Source organism: Saccopteryx bilineata, chromosome 5, assembly GCF_036850765.1.
Source record: "Saccopteryx bilineata isolate mSacBil1 chromosome 5, mSacBil1_pri_phased_curated, whole genome shotgun sequence".
NCBI lineage: Eukaryota > Metazoa > Chordata > Mammalia > Chiroptera > Emballonuridae > Saccopteryx > Saccopteryx bilineata.
Window position 1 is genome coordinate 10,897,512 of NC_089494.1, and position 15,615 is coordinate 10,913,126.

The 15,615-nt window shown below is 42.3% G+C and overlaps 1 protein-coding gene across 7 annotated transcripts in view; it reads left to right on the top strand.

The window, feature by feature from the left end:
- Positions 1–15,615, top strand: part of COL4A4 (collagen type IV alpha 4 chain) — a 139,748-nt gene that overhangs the window by 71,136 nt on the left and 52,997 nt on the right. For all 7 annotated transcript variants that reach the window (XM_066232820.1, XM_066232819.1, XM_066232822.1 and 4 more), the window contains exons 18-26: positions 446–515; positions 1,072–1,176; positions 3,578–3,742; positions 6,805–6,894; positions 7,843–8,006; positions 9,523–9,595; positions 10,575–10,681; positions 12,725–12,908; positions 14,728–14,796. In XM_066232820.1, the coding sequence (XP_066088917.1) occupies positions 446–515; positions 1,072–1,176; positions 3,578–3,742; positions 6,805–6,894; positions 7,843–8,006; positions 9,523–9,595; positions 10,575–10,681; positions 12,725–12,908; positions 14,728–14,796 (1,027 nt within the window). The remainder of the gene's footprint in view (positions 1–445; positions 516–1,071; positions 1,177–3,577; positions 3,743–6,804; positions 6,895–7,842; positions 8,007–9,522; positions 9,596–10,574; positions 10,682–12,724; positions 12,909–14,727; positions 14,797–15,615) is intronic.

Genomic DNA, 15,615 nt, shown 5'->3' on the forward strand with positions numbered 1-15,615 from the left:
AAGGGGCACCCCTTTTGCTGCTAAAATAAAATGTACATTCAGATCTTGTGGCTGAGGAAACTGTTTGTCCTAGAGTGTCAAGAGAGACATTAATGCTCATGGTATATTTACAAAATGTCATGACTTCAGAGTATCTGTGAGTATGGAATAACTTTATTGGAGTTTAAAACATTTTTTTTTCTTTTAAAAGAACTTTGCTAGTTGATTGTTGATTTCTGCTTATATCATATATATATATATATATATATATATATATATATATATGTAGGAGGTTGAATGCCTTTGTTTTTCCTAGAAGTCCATGAACTATTTATTTCTCTAGTCAGCCTATCATCATTATTTCCTATATGAATGCACACTTGGTCCTTCTGATATTTATTTAATGCTAGGTAACAGGAGACAAATATTAATATTTCTAAGAAAGTCAATGAATGAATGATTTCAGGGGGATCCCGGAGATCGTGGGCGCACGGGACCACCAGGTGTTTCTGCAACCCCTCCTCTTCCATTCAAAGGTTGGTCTTTCATTCAGTTCTCCCATTAATTATTTGGAAATGGGGTTTCAGCGGCCCCGACAGAAAGACTCTGGCCTGGTGTTCCCTTAGTTTGCACATAGGCAGGTTTGCTGTATAAACTTTAGCATTGACACCTAGTTATACAAGTACAGGCAGAAATGTGCATCTCAGCTCACCTGTACCGGCACAAGACATCACCTTTTATTTTAGTATGTGAACTGTGTGCTGGGATTTCTATTATGTCACCTTTCAGAAAGTAGGGTTTTGTAGTTGTTAAAATTGGTGTAGAACCATTTGACTAAGTTCTGCCAAGCTGGTGCTTCCAAGACAAAAGCAGCTTAAATCAGTGACACACAGTGCCACTCCAAGTCCACGTGTCTGCAGAGTGGTGGCAGAAGAAGGCTCAGCTCTAAGCTAGGACATTTATAATGTGGGGAGAAACTGCAAAAACGGTCTCCTCATTGCATTTCAGCAAGCCTCACAAAGAGTAATTGTGTGTGGATTTTAAAACGTAGATATGCGTTTATTATTTCACAAGTGCCATTGCTTTGGGCAGGCCCTCCGGGAGATCCAGGACTCCCTGGCCGCTCTGGAGAAATGGGGGATGTTGGACTCCCTGGTCCTCCTGGTCCCCCAGGTCAACCAGGACAAGCGTGTCCAGGTAGGGATCTGCTGGCTTTTATCTATCTATCTATCTATCTATCTATCTATCTATCTATCTATCTATTTATTTTTGTATTTTTCCAAAGTTAGAAGCGGGGTGGCAGTCAGACAGACTTCCACATGTGCCTGAACAGGATCCACCCAGTATGCCCACTAGGGGGCGATGCTCTGCTGCAACCCAGGCCATTCTAGTGCCTGAGGCAGAGGCCATGGAGCCATCCTCAGCGCCCGGACCAACTTTCCTCCAGTGGAGCCTTGGCTGCGGGAGGGGAAGAGAGAGACAGAGAGGAAGGAGAGAGGGAGGGGTGGAGAAGCAGATGGGTGTTTTTCCTGTGTGCACTGACCGGGAATCGAACCCAGGACTTCCACATGCCGGGCCTATGCTCTGCCGCTGAGCCAACTGGCCAGGGCCTCCACTGGCTTTTACAAAGCAGGTCTGCGACATCGTCATCCACACCAGCGGTTCTCAGCGCTAGTGGAGACTGAAATCAGCTTAGGAGCATTTCAGAAACCCTGAGAGCTGTGCCTACCCCAGTCCAAGAATGTTGTACACTCCGGGGGACGGACCCAGGCATCTGCTGTTACAAAAATGCCTCATGTTCCTCAAGTACAGCCAAGGTTAAGAACCACTGAATTCCAACTGGTGAATCACTGACTTGGAAGAAATCCAGGTGCCTGGGCCACACCTCAGGAACATTTAATCAGGATCCCAGGGGTGTGGTGGGGAACACGGAGGAATAACAGCCTCCGCAGGAATATCACTTGCCGGCGAGATTTGGAAACCGCTGCTCAGTTTGGAATGTTTCTTCTGGCCTGTCCCACCCCCTAGAAGGGCTCTCCCTCTTGACTTCTAATTGTCAAAATGACTTTGTCCACCTGGACCCCAGCTTAAATCTAATATATCAAATGTAGAAATACAAATTGCGAGTAAAAGTAAAATTTTTATTTAAACTTAGTTAAAAACAAACAAACAGTGAAACAACAATCCCTCTCTCTTCCTCTTCCAAAAAAAACAAAACAAAAACTAACCAAACAGAGAAAACCTCCCCTATTGCTCACTGTCATATTTGGTGAAGACCCTAGGAAATTGTTCTATTGACCTAGCCCAGGGGTCGGGAACCGATGGCTCGCAAGCCAGATGTGGCCCTTCTGATGGCTGCATCTGGCTCGCAGACAAACCTTTAATAAAAAAATAATAACATTAAAAATATAAAACATTCTTATGTATTACAATCCATTTATTTCCTACCCCTCATGTTCATGGTTGCGGGTGGCTGGAGCCAATCACAGCTGTCCTCCGGGACAACCCCAAATTTTTATTGAATAATGCGTAACATACACGGGTCGTTGTATGGCTTTCACAGAATTACATTTTAAAATATGTGGCGTTCATGGCTCTCTCAGCCATGAAGTTTCCCGACCCCTGACCTAGGGACTCTGACCTCCAAGTGCTGGGCTGGTTGCTGTTCCTAGTCAGATCAGGAAAAGAAAATTAGAGGATATTCACATTCGGTCAACCCAGGAGACCTGATTAAACACGTGAAAATAGTTTTGAATAGAAGCAGTTTCACTTGTTTCTGGATTTATTGAAAGGATTAAGAAGTTTCTTGAGATGGTCCGCTGTCAACTGCAGCATTCTTGTCGAATTCTCGCGGGTCTAGCTTCCACTTTGGAGGGTCTGACAGCCCCAAGGGCGGCGGAGCTTTGTTCAGTTCACGTACTGCATAGATATCGAGCCTGGGCTTACTGGGCCCGGGACTGTGCAAGTCCTCGGAGTCCGCTTTGGTCAGCAGTCATTCCATGAGCACGTGTGACGGCCAGATAGTGCACTGAGCTGCTTCTGTGAAGTATTTTTATTGAATCCTCGGAACAGGCCTCTGAGACAGACAGATAGGATTAAAGAAGTTAAATAGCTGTGGCCGGAGAGGGACAGGCCAAGTTCAAATCCGACACCTCTGTGGCTCCCCAGCAGCCTCGGTTGCTGTGACACGTTTGTCCTGGAAACATAGATGGCTATGTGAGCCTATTTCTTTACTCGCTGAATGTGCCTATGTGCCTATGGGTATGATTTTTGTCAAGTCATCAAGGTGGAAAGACTGAAAAAGTAATTTAAATTAGATAATATATACTTCTTTTCCAATAGTGCTAAAGAGTTGGAAAAAGGGAAGACGATCTATCTGATTTCCCAAACCTGTTTGTTTCCACTTGTGTGCTTGTTTCATGGCGGGTGAGGCGTTTTAATGCCTGGGGTTTTCAGTTATTTATTTTTTTTTTAGTTTACATTTTTTTCCCCTTTAAAAACTTCCACAGCCCCACAAAGAATGTACTGATTTCGTTTCTTCTACAGAAAAGTTTAATCTGAGAACGTATGTGGTTTTCATTCTTGATTTCTCTCGGAGGTATGATGGGGCCCCCTGGGCCGCCAGGGCTTCCCGGACACCCCGGAGTGCCGGGGGCAGCTGGTGCTCCCGGGAGACCTGACCTGGCTCCGGGAAGACCCGGGAACCCGGGGCCCCCTGGGCCGCCCGGGGCCCCCGGACTTCAGGGATCTCCCGGATCAGATGGTAAGAGCTCCTCACTGACATTCGTTAGCATTGATGTTGAATTTCGTATTTGTCATACCGTTCAGAAAAATGTGATTTTTATAAACATTTAAGAAAATATTTTCATATTCCCTGAGCCAAGTTAGTATGATGACTGCGCCAGAAAGAAAACTGGCACTGGGCTATCCACATCCATGAATGCACAGGAAACTATTTGGTGGAGAGTTGTTAGTATGATGACTACACCAGAAAGAAAACTGACATTGGGCTGTTCACATCCATGAATGCACAGGAAACTATTTGGTGGAGAGTTTAAGTGGGATGGTAGAATTTTGTAAATTGGAACAATTTTTGTTTTTTAAATGTAGTTTTAATTTTTATCAGAGCTATATGTTGACCTGGCTTAGGAATCGAACAGTTCGACAAAGCTGGTCACGGTGGACTCTCATCCCAGATAACGCCTTCTCCTGTTCCTTCCTGGGCCTTTCGTTGTCTGTCTCTGTGTTGCCATTCAACATACTTGGATTATTACTTCTTTTTTTTTTTTTATTTTTCTGAAGTGAGAAGCAGGGAAGCAGAGAGACCAGACTCTCGCATGTGCCTGACTGTGATCCACCCTGCAAGCCCACTAGGGGATGAAGCTCTGCCCATCTGGGGCGTTGTTCAGTTGCAACCTGAGTTATTCTAGCACCTGAGATGGAGGCCATGGAGCCATCCTCAGCGCCTGAGCCAAGTTTGCACCAATGGAGCCTTGGCTGCGTGAGGGGAAGAGAGAGATAGAAGGGAGAGGGGGAAGGGTGGAGAAGCAGATGGGCGCTTCTCCTTTGTGTCTAGCCCTGGCCAGGAATTGAACCTGGGACATCCACACACGAGCCAATGCTCTACCACTGAACCAACCTGCCGGGGCTAGACTGTTATTTCTTAATTTTTTGGTTTGAGTTTTATCTTTTGACTTCCAGCTATACAAAATGACTTCAGCTCTCTTCCCCTGCGCTCCTAACCACACACGTGCACACTGGAAAATAACATTAGTATCATAATTTTAGTTAATACTATGCAGTGTTCACAGTGAATAGTTATAAAATGCTATTCGCCAATCCAGCCATATAATACTATATATATCATGACTTTTCCAGTACAACGTTTTGTTAACAACTGTCTTATTTAATTTGTGTGTTTGCTAATTCAACCTCAGCCCACCTAGGATAATATAAAGCTCCCAATGGTACATTATGACTCATTAAATAGAGGGTGGAGCAAAAGGACGTTTATAGTTGTGAGTATGCAAAACACAGTTTATTCTTGTATTATTATTTATTTATTATTGTATTATCTTCCATATGAACAGCTGTAAACCTACTTTTTGCCCCACCCTGTCTTCTATCAGTGTTAGCTCTTTGAATAAATCTCTCGTGGAGCTTTTGACCTGTTCATATCAGGTCAAGGTACATTTTTAATCTGCTGCTGGGATACTGTCTTGAGATCTGTTTTCACCATTATCCTGGGAATTCTCTCTCTCTCTCTCTCTCTCTCTCTCTCTCTCTCTCTCTCTCTCACTGTTTTCCACAACTTGCATATTTGTTTCCCTCTCATTATACTTCCTGAGAAAAAGTGTAAATTTGAGGGAATCTTTCTTATCTGAAAATGGCATTAATCTACTGCAAAATTTGATCAATAGTTTGAGTATAAAATGCTTAGCTGGCAATATTTTTCCCTCTGGATTTTGAAAGCATTTTTTATTGCCATCTAGCTTCCTGTGTTGTTACCAAAAAAGGCTTAATAACATTTAGATACTTGATCATTTGTTTGGAATTGATTTTCCTCAGAAGTTGATGAGTTTTTCTTTGTTTCTGATGTCCTTAAATTTCACAATGATTTGCCTTTTGGATTGGGTAGAGCTGCATCTATTTGTAGACAACAGTGTGCAGTTTCAACCCAACACAAATCTATCATTTCTAAAAAAAAAAATTCTGCCCCCTCCTCTTTTTCTCTTTCTGGACTCAATAGACATGTCAGACTGTTGAACCTACACGTCTCTTTTTCAAAATCTTGAATCTATTATTCTCCACAATGTTTCTGTAACATGTGCAAGGAGATTTTCTCAACTCCATCTTCCAGCTCTGCTCCTGAATTTTTAAACTTTTGCTAGCACACAATTTTTTTTAATTTCCAAGGATTTCACTGTTGCTCGTCTTCTCTTTTAATGTTGCCTTTTGCAGTAGCCAGTTCCTGTTTCAAGGATAAAATGCCTCCCTTCCCCTGCTTTTTAAATGATTTAGCTTCTTTTCCAGCTTTCTTCCTACTGCAGTTTCCTCCATTTTTGTTTTATTCTGCTGCGACTTTTGAGATGGGGGTCTTAGAGATTGACTTTACCTTTAACAAATTATTTTGTTTGGGGCCTCATTGTCATTCTACTTCAGAGGTCCCAATTCCTGAACTTTGGGAGGGATTTCTGATACAAATTGGGTTCTTTCTTTGTTTTCCTGACTGCCTGCTTAGAATTCAGTTCTTTAGGGGTTGCTCAAGTTTTTTTTTTTTTTTTCCATTTTTTTCTCATTGTTTCCTTTTCTTTGTTTTAAGGTTTATGCCTTTTTATAAAAAAAATAATATTTTCTACTGTATGTTATATTACTGGAATGGGGGGAGAATAAGCAGTTTATTGTTTGCATTCTGTCATCTTTCAATCAGATATCTCTAAATAGTTCCTTTCCGAGCTTTGCTGTAGGCTTCCTTCATTAGGTCGTTATTAATACTTGAAGAGGAGGAAAGGTCTTTGTGATACACCTACCCTTAGTTTCTTGTTTATTTAGTTTGGGTTTGTTTGTTTTGTCTCTGGCCTTGCTCTGCACCCCACTAGTTAGTGCAGAGATTACAATGGTTTTACCAAAGGTTCTGGTAGCAGAAGCATGATGTGGCAATGGTATGTTCTATTCTTATATCAGAGAGAAAGAATCAAAAGAAATGGAAGAAAGAATGGGGCTGAGGGGAAGATGTGAGTGAAAGAGACACTTTGACTTGTTCTGTAGGAGACATTCACAAACACTGTGTCATTCTCTCTGCCCACCCCTCCCCCCACTACGAAGTTATATATTGTAGTGCTGGGTACCCTGGACCACAAGGATTCAAAGGCAAAATGGGTCCCCCCGGAAGAAGAGGCTCAAAAGGAGAAAAAGGCAAGTATGCATCAGAGGTAGACTTTCTAGAAGACAATGACCCACAGGACTGGGCAGCATTGTTGACACGGACAGTGTAGTATTTTGTGTAGATGTATCCCTCACCTTAGTTATTCCTCACAGGACTCTACTTTATTATGTGCTCATCATATGATTCGACCTTACTGAAAGGTCAAATCTTCATAGCTTAGAGTAGAAAGGAGAAACCATGAAATTTGCCTCAATGTGGTAACTTTTCCATAAGATTCTCTCGATTTCTTAAAAGAAACAGAGAGAAGACAGTATTGACCTTTTATTTCAGTTTCCCCTGTATCTCCCAGACCCATCAAATGCTCATTTCTCTACCCTAAATCATTTGGTGACTTTTGACCAACCGAGTCAGGTGGCTATGGGGGCTGAGAAGTCGAACGATCTTAAAGACTTTTTTTTAAGACTAAATTTTCTGATGATTAAAAAAATACAGTGTAGTGAATTGTCACTTTTAATGTTCAGTGCAGTTGATAATCCCTCTTCACATATTATTTTATTTCTTGAAATGTTCATGGTTTGTGCTCAACCATAAATTTCTGTTGTGGAGTCTCCAGCAGGAACCAATGAAGAAACCTTTGCAGTAGGAACCAAATAACAGATTTTTCAACTTTTAAAAATAAGAAGGTTTCTTGTTTTTAAAGTTTCTTAAGTATAATTGGACATCAGCTTTTCCCCTCGGATTTGTCAGGATGAGTTTATTAAGACTCAAAATAGCCCATCTGTGTAGAAATGATATATCCACCCCGTATAGACCATGCCTGGGCACCCCCACATCACGCTAAATCAGTTCTCTGCTAGGAGAATTGTGAACACCAGCCCCTTTCTATATTTATAGTTGCTATTTGTTCTGTAGAGTAAAGACTTTATTGGGATTTTATTCAGGAAATATGACGAAGCTGCCTTTCATCCTCTGTCTAGGAAACGTGGGGCTCTGTGCCTGCAAGCCTGGCCCCATGGGTTCCCCAGGCCCTCCAGGACTCCCTGGGAGGCAGGGTAGTAAGGGGGACATGGGGTTCCCTGGGTGGCCCGGAGCAAAAGGTCACCCAGGACCTCCTGGTGCTGAAGGATCTCCAGGGCCACCAGTGAGTAACTCTTACCAGTAACTATCTTTCTAGTTAAATAGACAGAGATAGAATTCTGTTCGATTTGTTTCTAATTTATAGTATAATATATGTTTTCTGTTTTGAATCTAAAAATATATTAATGCCCCTTCAATCATCTGTATTCATTCATTTATGTATCTGTCCATCTATCCATCCATGTGACTCATATTTATTGAGCACCTGTTATGTTCTAGGAAGTTTCTTTCTGGTCAAGTTTGGCTATTTCTACTAAGAAATTTGTTCCACTCACTTTGTTGACGACTCATAGACATTGTTACACACGGTGAAGTTTGGGGGGCTATTGAGTGGCTGGTGTGTGTGTGCGTCTGTGTGTGTGTGTGTGTGTAGCTATATTTTTTCTACATGAAAGGGCTCCCAACCATTATGTCCATTTTGGTTTTTATGTCTGTTGGGTACATTTTCTGGCTTCTTTACCTTCTCACTGACACTGCCATTGTGTTTATCTCTCTGGTTCCTTTTCCCCTTTACACTTCCTGCTTATAAACTAGCAAGGGCCAGTTAAAGAGATAATCAGCTTGCTTCCTTCACCACATTGTGAGATTGAATGAAAATAAGGCATCGAGGCCTGTGTGGGAGCCAAGCAAATGATCTGCTCAGTCAGTCATGTTTGCCTCCTTCCAAATTCTTGCCTGTGCTTCTTGGTTATTACCCGAGAAATTATCTTCAGCCATGTTTAGTGTTTCTATAACTGTATTTACTAGAATGCTTGTCCACTCCAATATATCTTCCACAGGGTTCTAGATTTCTGACATGGCTTGCTATTTGGTAATATACAAGACCTATACAAACATGACCCAAATACTCCAGTATCAGAGCAATTGAGGTCAAAAGATGAAGACCCCATTATTCAGAATTAGTTGTTTGCTTGCTATCCAGAGGAATATATTGACTATACTGAAGGTCCTTATTTTTCCTTCTCTTTCCATTCACTTCCCTCAGTATCAGTCTCTTTAATGACAAATGTATCTCTACACTTCTGTTTTTTGCTCTCGTGGCACACAGCTGTGGTTAACCTACCCCTGTCCTTTCAATTCTGTATTACAAAGCCCCAGCTAGCTTTAAAAGTGTTCTTTTTAATTATAAATCTTTATTTTGAAATAAAGTTTTACTTATAAGAAGTTACACAATCCTAAAGAAGACGCCCCTGGACCCTTCACTCAGCTTCCCCCAGTGATATCGTACATAACCCTAGTACATTGTCACAACCAGCCAGTCGCTCTTGACAAATATCTGTTGACTTTGGTATCGACCTAATTCAGATCCACCAGCTTTTACATGCAATTCAAGAGCCTCAGTTTTGTAATGTAGTACCCACCGCAGTAGGCAAGGAAGAGAATGAGATCGAGCGTGCCAAGCCAGCATCTAGAACAGGTGGTTAGAAGGAAAGATGAGAGAGCTTCGATATACATGAATGTCAATAACTTTGACCCAACACAACTAAACTGATGATCTGTTGCTGTTATCTTTCACCAAGGGGAACCCTGGTGCCCCAGGACCACCTGGCAACAGAGGAGATAAAGGCGACATGGTTGTGTCCAGAGTTAAAGGTGAGCCTCGTTAATCACTCAGCTGCCATCGATGAATGATGTATGAACCATCCTCTTCTAGTCATTTCCCCTGTGGCCACAGATCAATTCTCCAACAAGACTTAAAATTATTGAGATTTCTTACAAAATACTATCTGCCCTTCATTGAGTTGTGTGAATGTTGAGCCTCAAATCTTCTATCTCTTATTTGAAAACACAAAGGCTCCTTTAGTCACCTTTTAAATTTTTCATTGTTGTGAATTTGAGTCTGAAACAAGCCCTCCTTTGACTTACCTAGTGTTTATTCACTGAGTTATAGTATCATGAATTAATCAAGAATATTTGGGTTGTGACAGAAATCCAGCTTGAAGTATTTTAAGAAAAAAAAGTAATTGATTGCCTAATTAAACACAATTTGAAAGGTTAGATATAGGGTTTGCATGGGACAACTACGTCTCCCTGCATCTTACATATTTTGTTGTGCCATCTGCATTTTTCACCCAAGATCAGCTTTCTCTGGGCTCTGAGTACATGCTCCAGGCAGCTCCAAGCTCCCACAACCAGATGTAAAAAAGAGCTCTACCTTCTCAGCTCCAGTTAGAAAAAACATTGAGGAAGGATTGGACTGGCCTGGGACAAGTGCCCGATGACGGACCATCTCCCGTTCACTCTGACCAGGAGATGGAGGGCTGTGTTTGATGGCACACAAGTAGGGGAGGATGCGGTTGTGATTGGCATCTCCATACAAAACCTCCTTATCAGATTGAGAAGAGAAGTGTTTCCCAAATAGAAGATTCAGTGGGTTTGGCAATTATCATTCATTCTCCCCTTTGACTTCTGCACAGTGGTTCTTGTGTAACGTAGTCAGCGGAGACACTCAGAGGAATCTCTGCCAGCTCACACAGAGTCAAGATCATGTCTTTATATTTAGTCCCAAGTTTTCTTCTACTCTACTGACTCCTGATAAGAGCTTGAATATCCTTTTGGCTTTTGTTCCCAGGGCGAAAAGGAGACAGAGGTCCTGATGGGCTCCCAGGACTTCCAGGGCAGCCAGGACAGCATGGTTGGGATGGACATGCTGGAGCAAAAGGTGATCCAGGACCCCCAGTATGTATAATTCTTCTGCTACAGAAGCTCACTTTCTAACATGGGCACGATGCACCTGTTTTCCTCTTCTCAATTTAAACAGCTATGACTCGGTGACGTGTTAACATGCTGTAAATCACAGTCACCTTTGATTCACTCCCACAAAAGGGTGATTGTTTTAAAAGAAACAGTGTAATTGCAGATGGTCTAAAATCATGAGTGGCAGTTAAGACATAGCAGGACTTTCTGTCTCCATTCTTTGTGGGTTTTTCCCTTGTACCTACAAAGCCTCCAATGACTTGAAGCCGGCTCAGTTGACTGTGGGGTGGAGGAGAGCGCACAGGTCTCGATAATCCTGAGTTCTGTTCCTTAGTGAGGAAGCACCTGAGGGAAGTAGCCAGCAGAAAGAGGATAAGCCAGTGCAATTCAACTAAATTGATGTATTGGCTGATGGGGAATCCATTGGTAAATGATATTCCTGCATTTTTGAGCATGTTTTGGGTGGAGACCATGTGTAGGTAATGAAGTCATAAAACAAGACTGTGAGACCAGTTTCAATGCATAGGAATTCAGACCATCTTGGGCGTATGGGGTATTTTTGAGTGTTTACAATGTTCCGAAAAGTGAGCTACATGTTTACTCATAGCAGTAGTCTTCTGAAAAGCAATTCTGTCTCCTGTTTTACAGTAAGAAAATGAGGCTTACGGTATGGGGTTCAGTCATTCATCTATCAAATAGACTAAGCAGGAGTGAAAACTCCAGTCTGCCTTATTCCAAAGCACATGGAACTTCCACCAGACCGTGTTGTCATAGGGAGGAACCATGCCCTGATTTTATAGGAACTCATTCAGACAAAACACATGTGACTAAGAGACAGAAGTTTAGAAACCAGGTTAGGTAATGTTTATAGCTTTCTGGTCATTCAGCTGATATCAAGTATATGAATAATCTCTGCTCTAGACTTGATAGTTCCCGTTTAATTTATTCTTTTGTTTGAGAAACTATTTAGAACCAATGTCACTGAATGGCAATGGTCATCATGTACTTTAATTTAATTATGTAAAACCAAAGTATATTTACTGATCAAATTGGGAGAGGAATTTCTATAACACCCATGTGTGGTGGGGTTCTTCCCTGATTCGCTGAAACAATTCAGACTCACTATTATATATCACATCTTGGATCAAGCTACTCAGAAGGATAGGGCCACAGGGCTCAGTGGGGCAGCGTCGGGGTGGGCACTCGGTTGGGGTGAGGGAGACAAGCCCCACCTATGGCACCTGTGTGAGCAGCCCTGACTTGAAAGCCCCCTTCCCCATACGGGCTGCCCCCTTCACATGCGCCTGTGGGGACCCCACAAGGACCTTGGGGCTTTGGGGAGCCACCGCTCAAGGAAGCCCCAGCAAGGGCACTGACTGTCCAGGTCTCTCCGGTTCTTCCAGACCAAGGTGCAGCGAATTTTGCAGCCGGGGTTTGATTTCACCACAAGTAAGGTTGCCTAGCAATGTAGTTGACATACAGTTTTTAGGAAGTTTCCAGAGAAACAGGAGTGGGCAGTTAACCAAATGTCAGATTCTTATGCCAGAGAAGAAAGGATCAGTCAGCCTTTGTCCAAGGCTGTGGAGGGCGATGGGGACAGTCTCTGTGTCTTCTCACAGAGTGCAGGAAACCAGTTTCAGATGCATACAAATATGTTCAATTTCCAAGCTCACTACCTCCATTAATTTATTTATTTCTGTATTTTATTATATTTAATAATAAAGAATAATTCTGCATAAAAAATTTTATTCTGTGTTTAAGATGTCTCAACCACATTATTTTGTGTGTATGTGTGTTTGAGGCATAAGACACACACCTCAATCACACACATATATATATATATGTAAATATGTATATAAAATATTAAGGATCTAAGTTAATTATTTTAAATTACATTTGTTCTTGAGTCCCTGTCTCCTGGAATGAGGAGCTTTCAGCATGTGTTTTATTAGCCTATGACAGTGACTACTTGGAGTTCATGGTCTCCAAAGGCTGATAATTAACTTGCAATCTGAACCTTCCCAGGGGGACCATGAAGACGCAGTCCCAGGCGATCAAGGATTTCCTGGCCGGCCGGGCGCCCCCGGCAGAGACGGACCTAGGGGGCCTCCGGGACTGGGGTTTCCTGGTCTACAGGGAGAGAGGGGGCAGCCAGGAGCCCCAGGCCGCCCAGGCGAGCGGGGTCTTGCTGGCTTGAAGGGACAGAAAGGTAATCTTGAACGTTCTGTGTGACAGTATGTCGAGGGACATCATGGAAGCTAACGTGAGCTGCTCTTCTGGGCGGAGTTATTCTAGTTATGGCAGAACTGCTAAATAAAATACCATTAAGCTGCTGGTTGAACCTTGAATATTGTCAAACAAATAAAAGCATGACAGCATAATCAATATTTACAACAAGTCCATAAAATGCTAAGATGTTTCATTGCTTTGTTTGGCATATGAAAGCCGCCTTTCATCATTTCTCAGCATCAGCTTATACAGCCTGACCACATTAAAACTACGTGTAGTCATATATCCAAAATACCTATTTTACAATGTTTTAAGATAAGGCAGTGTATTTTTATGATAAAAAAAAACCCACTAGTGTTTTATTTAAAAAAACACATCATATCATCCCTGAAAACCCATTTGTAAGCATTCTAGGGAGAAAAAAGGGATTTTAAATATATTTGACAGTTTTATGAATTTCAAACAATAAAATGATCTGCACTATTACAGTTGGAAATGTTTTAAAAAGTTAGAAATAAGACTTATTAAAGATCTTTTCTTTTGTAATGTACTTTGGGCTACATTGTTAGTTGTGGAATTTCAGCAGAAAATAGTATCTTTGGCTCTTGATTTGACAACATAGAAAGGCAAATGCCATGGGATTGGGTAAGGTTTAAAATCATGGTCTGAGACCCATCAAAATCTAACATGATTTTTTCACCATCTCAGATGTTTCTGATTTGAGAGCACATGAAATAATACATGATGAGATATTACTTCTATGATAAAAGAGGAGCATCCCATTTTAAGGGAGAACGGGACTCGGAGACACAAGCTGGCAGTCTTATTTCCCTCCCTGATTAAAATAGGGGATGACAATTAGCCACTGTGCAGGGCCACTGAAAACACAAGGGACACTCTGTTTGAAGCGCCTGGCCCGTGGCAGGCCCCCTACAGGTGGTAGACGGTAGTAAGATTTTGCCCAGTCTCTTCATTTGGCCAGGCCCCTGCATCCGAACTAGGAGCCGAGTCTTCTGAACTCAGCATGGGTGCGTGCTGCTGTTTCAGGACTTACCCAGGGCCCTGGCCAGTTGGCTCAGGGGTAGAGCGTCGGCCTGGCATGCAGAAGTCCCGGGTTCGATTCCCGGCCAGGGCACACAGGAGAAGCGCCTATCTGCTTCTCCACCCCTCCCCCTCTCCTTCCTCTCTGTCTCTCCCTTCCCCTCCAGCAGCCGAGGCTCCATTGGAGCAAAGATGGCCCGGGTGCTGGGGATGGCTCCTTGGCCTCTGCCCCAGGCGCTGGAGTGGCTCTGGTCGCAACAGTGCGATGCCCCCTGGTGGGCAGAGCGTCACCCTGTGGTGGGCGTGCCAGGTGGATCCCGGGCGGGCACATGTGGGAGTCTGTCTGTCTCTCTCCCCGTTTCCAGCTTCAGAAAAATACAAAAAAAAAAAAAAAGAACTTATCCAGACTTCTGGCTCCATGGTATTTGACCTCCCTGGGTCTGTAAGTCCCATCTGTATTCTGTTATTAAAGGCTGATTGTTGGAATCAATATTTTTTCTTAGTCCCCCTTTCTGTTTATAACTTCTCGGGAGATCGAAAGTTCCGATTTTAGGACAGATTTTCTAGAAATTTGAAATAAAAATAGTTCAAGTGATCTGTGATATTTTTGAGTCATTTTCCCTTGAAACCTACACTTACTTTATGAAAAATATATTAATCCAGTTGTCACTGAGATTCACAGAGCAGTGGGCTATCAGTGATGCCAACTCTACCTTTTATTTTATTTTATTTTATTTTTTTATTTTTTTTAATTTCAGGTGGTACAATTTCCTGCAACGTCAGCTACCCTGGGAGGCCAGGCCTTCCCGGCATCGATGGACCTCCAGGTATGATCAATGAGAAGTTATTGTCTTACCCGTTCCCCAGAATAAAAGACCCAGGAAGGTAGATAAACCAAAAGCAAATCCACAGGCAAGTGGTCAGTTACTTCTAAAATCCTTACACAGATCTGAGGGACTATGGGAAAGCAGCATTTATAATAATTGACATTGGGTCTGTAATCAACTGGTCTGAGCACAGTCCACATCGGGTTTTCATATCTCAGTGCAAGAAACTTTACCTTGACTTGATCACATATTAGTTAAAACAGCGACTCTTTAAAAAGACTATTAAAATTTTATCTTCTTTCTTGTCCTGTGTCCCAAGAGTAAAACATGGCAATTTGCTTACTGATTATAAGTTTTACTTTCTTCTGCTTTGTAAGAAACCCAGACTTCTGACCAGAAAGAGTCTGAACAATGCTCACATACCTGCATCCCTGATTGCACGTTCATCAGATCACTTCATTTGAGTCAATCACTTCTTTACAGCTAAATTAGACCCCAAGTCTATAGAAGGAATTTTACCTAACTCTCTTTTATTTATTCAGAGTTCTCTTAAATTGATCCACTGAGCACTAGCATAGCTACTAAAGGTAATATTTCTTGTCTACATGACAAACGTTATTTAAAGGTTGAATGATGAATGGCTTGCTGCCGCCCTATGAGCCAATAAATAGCTTTTGTTACAATAACATTGTGTGATAACTATAAGGTCAGTGGATAATGGGAAAGGATAATGGGAAAGGTCAGACCCGTGAACTTTGGCTAGGACCGCCCACAACCAAGCGTGCCAAAAGAAACTTTCCTGGAGCCCTTTGGAAAACA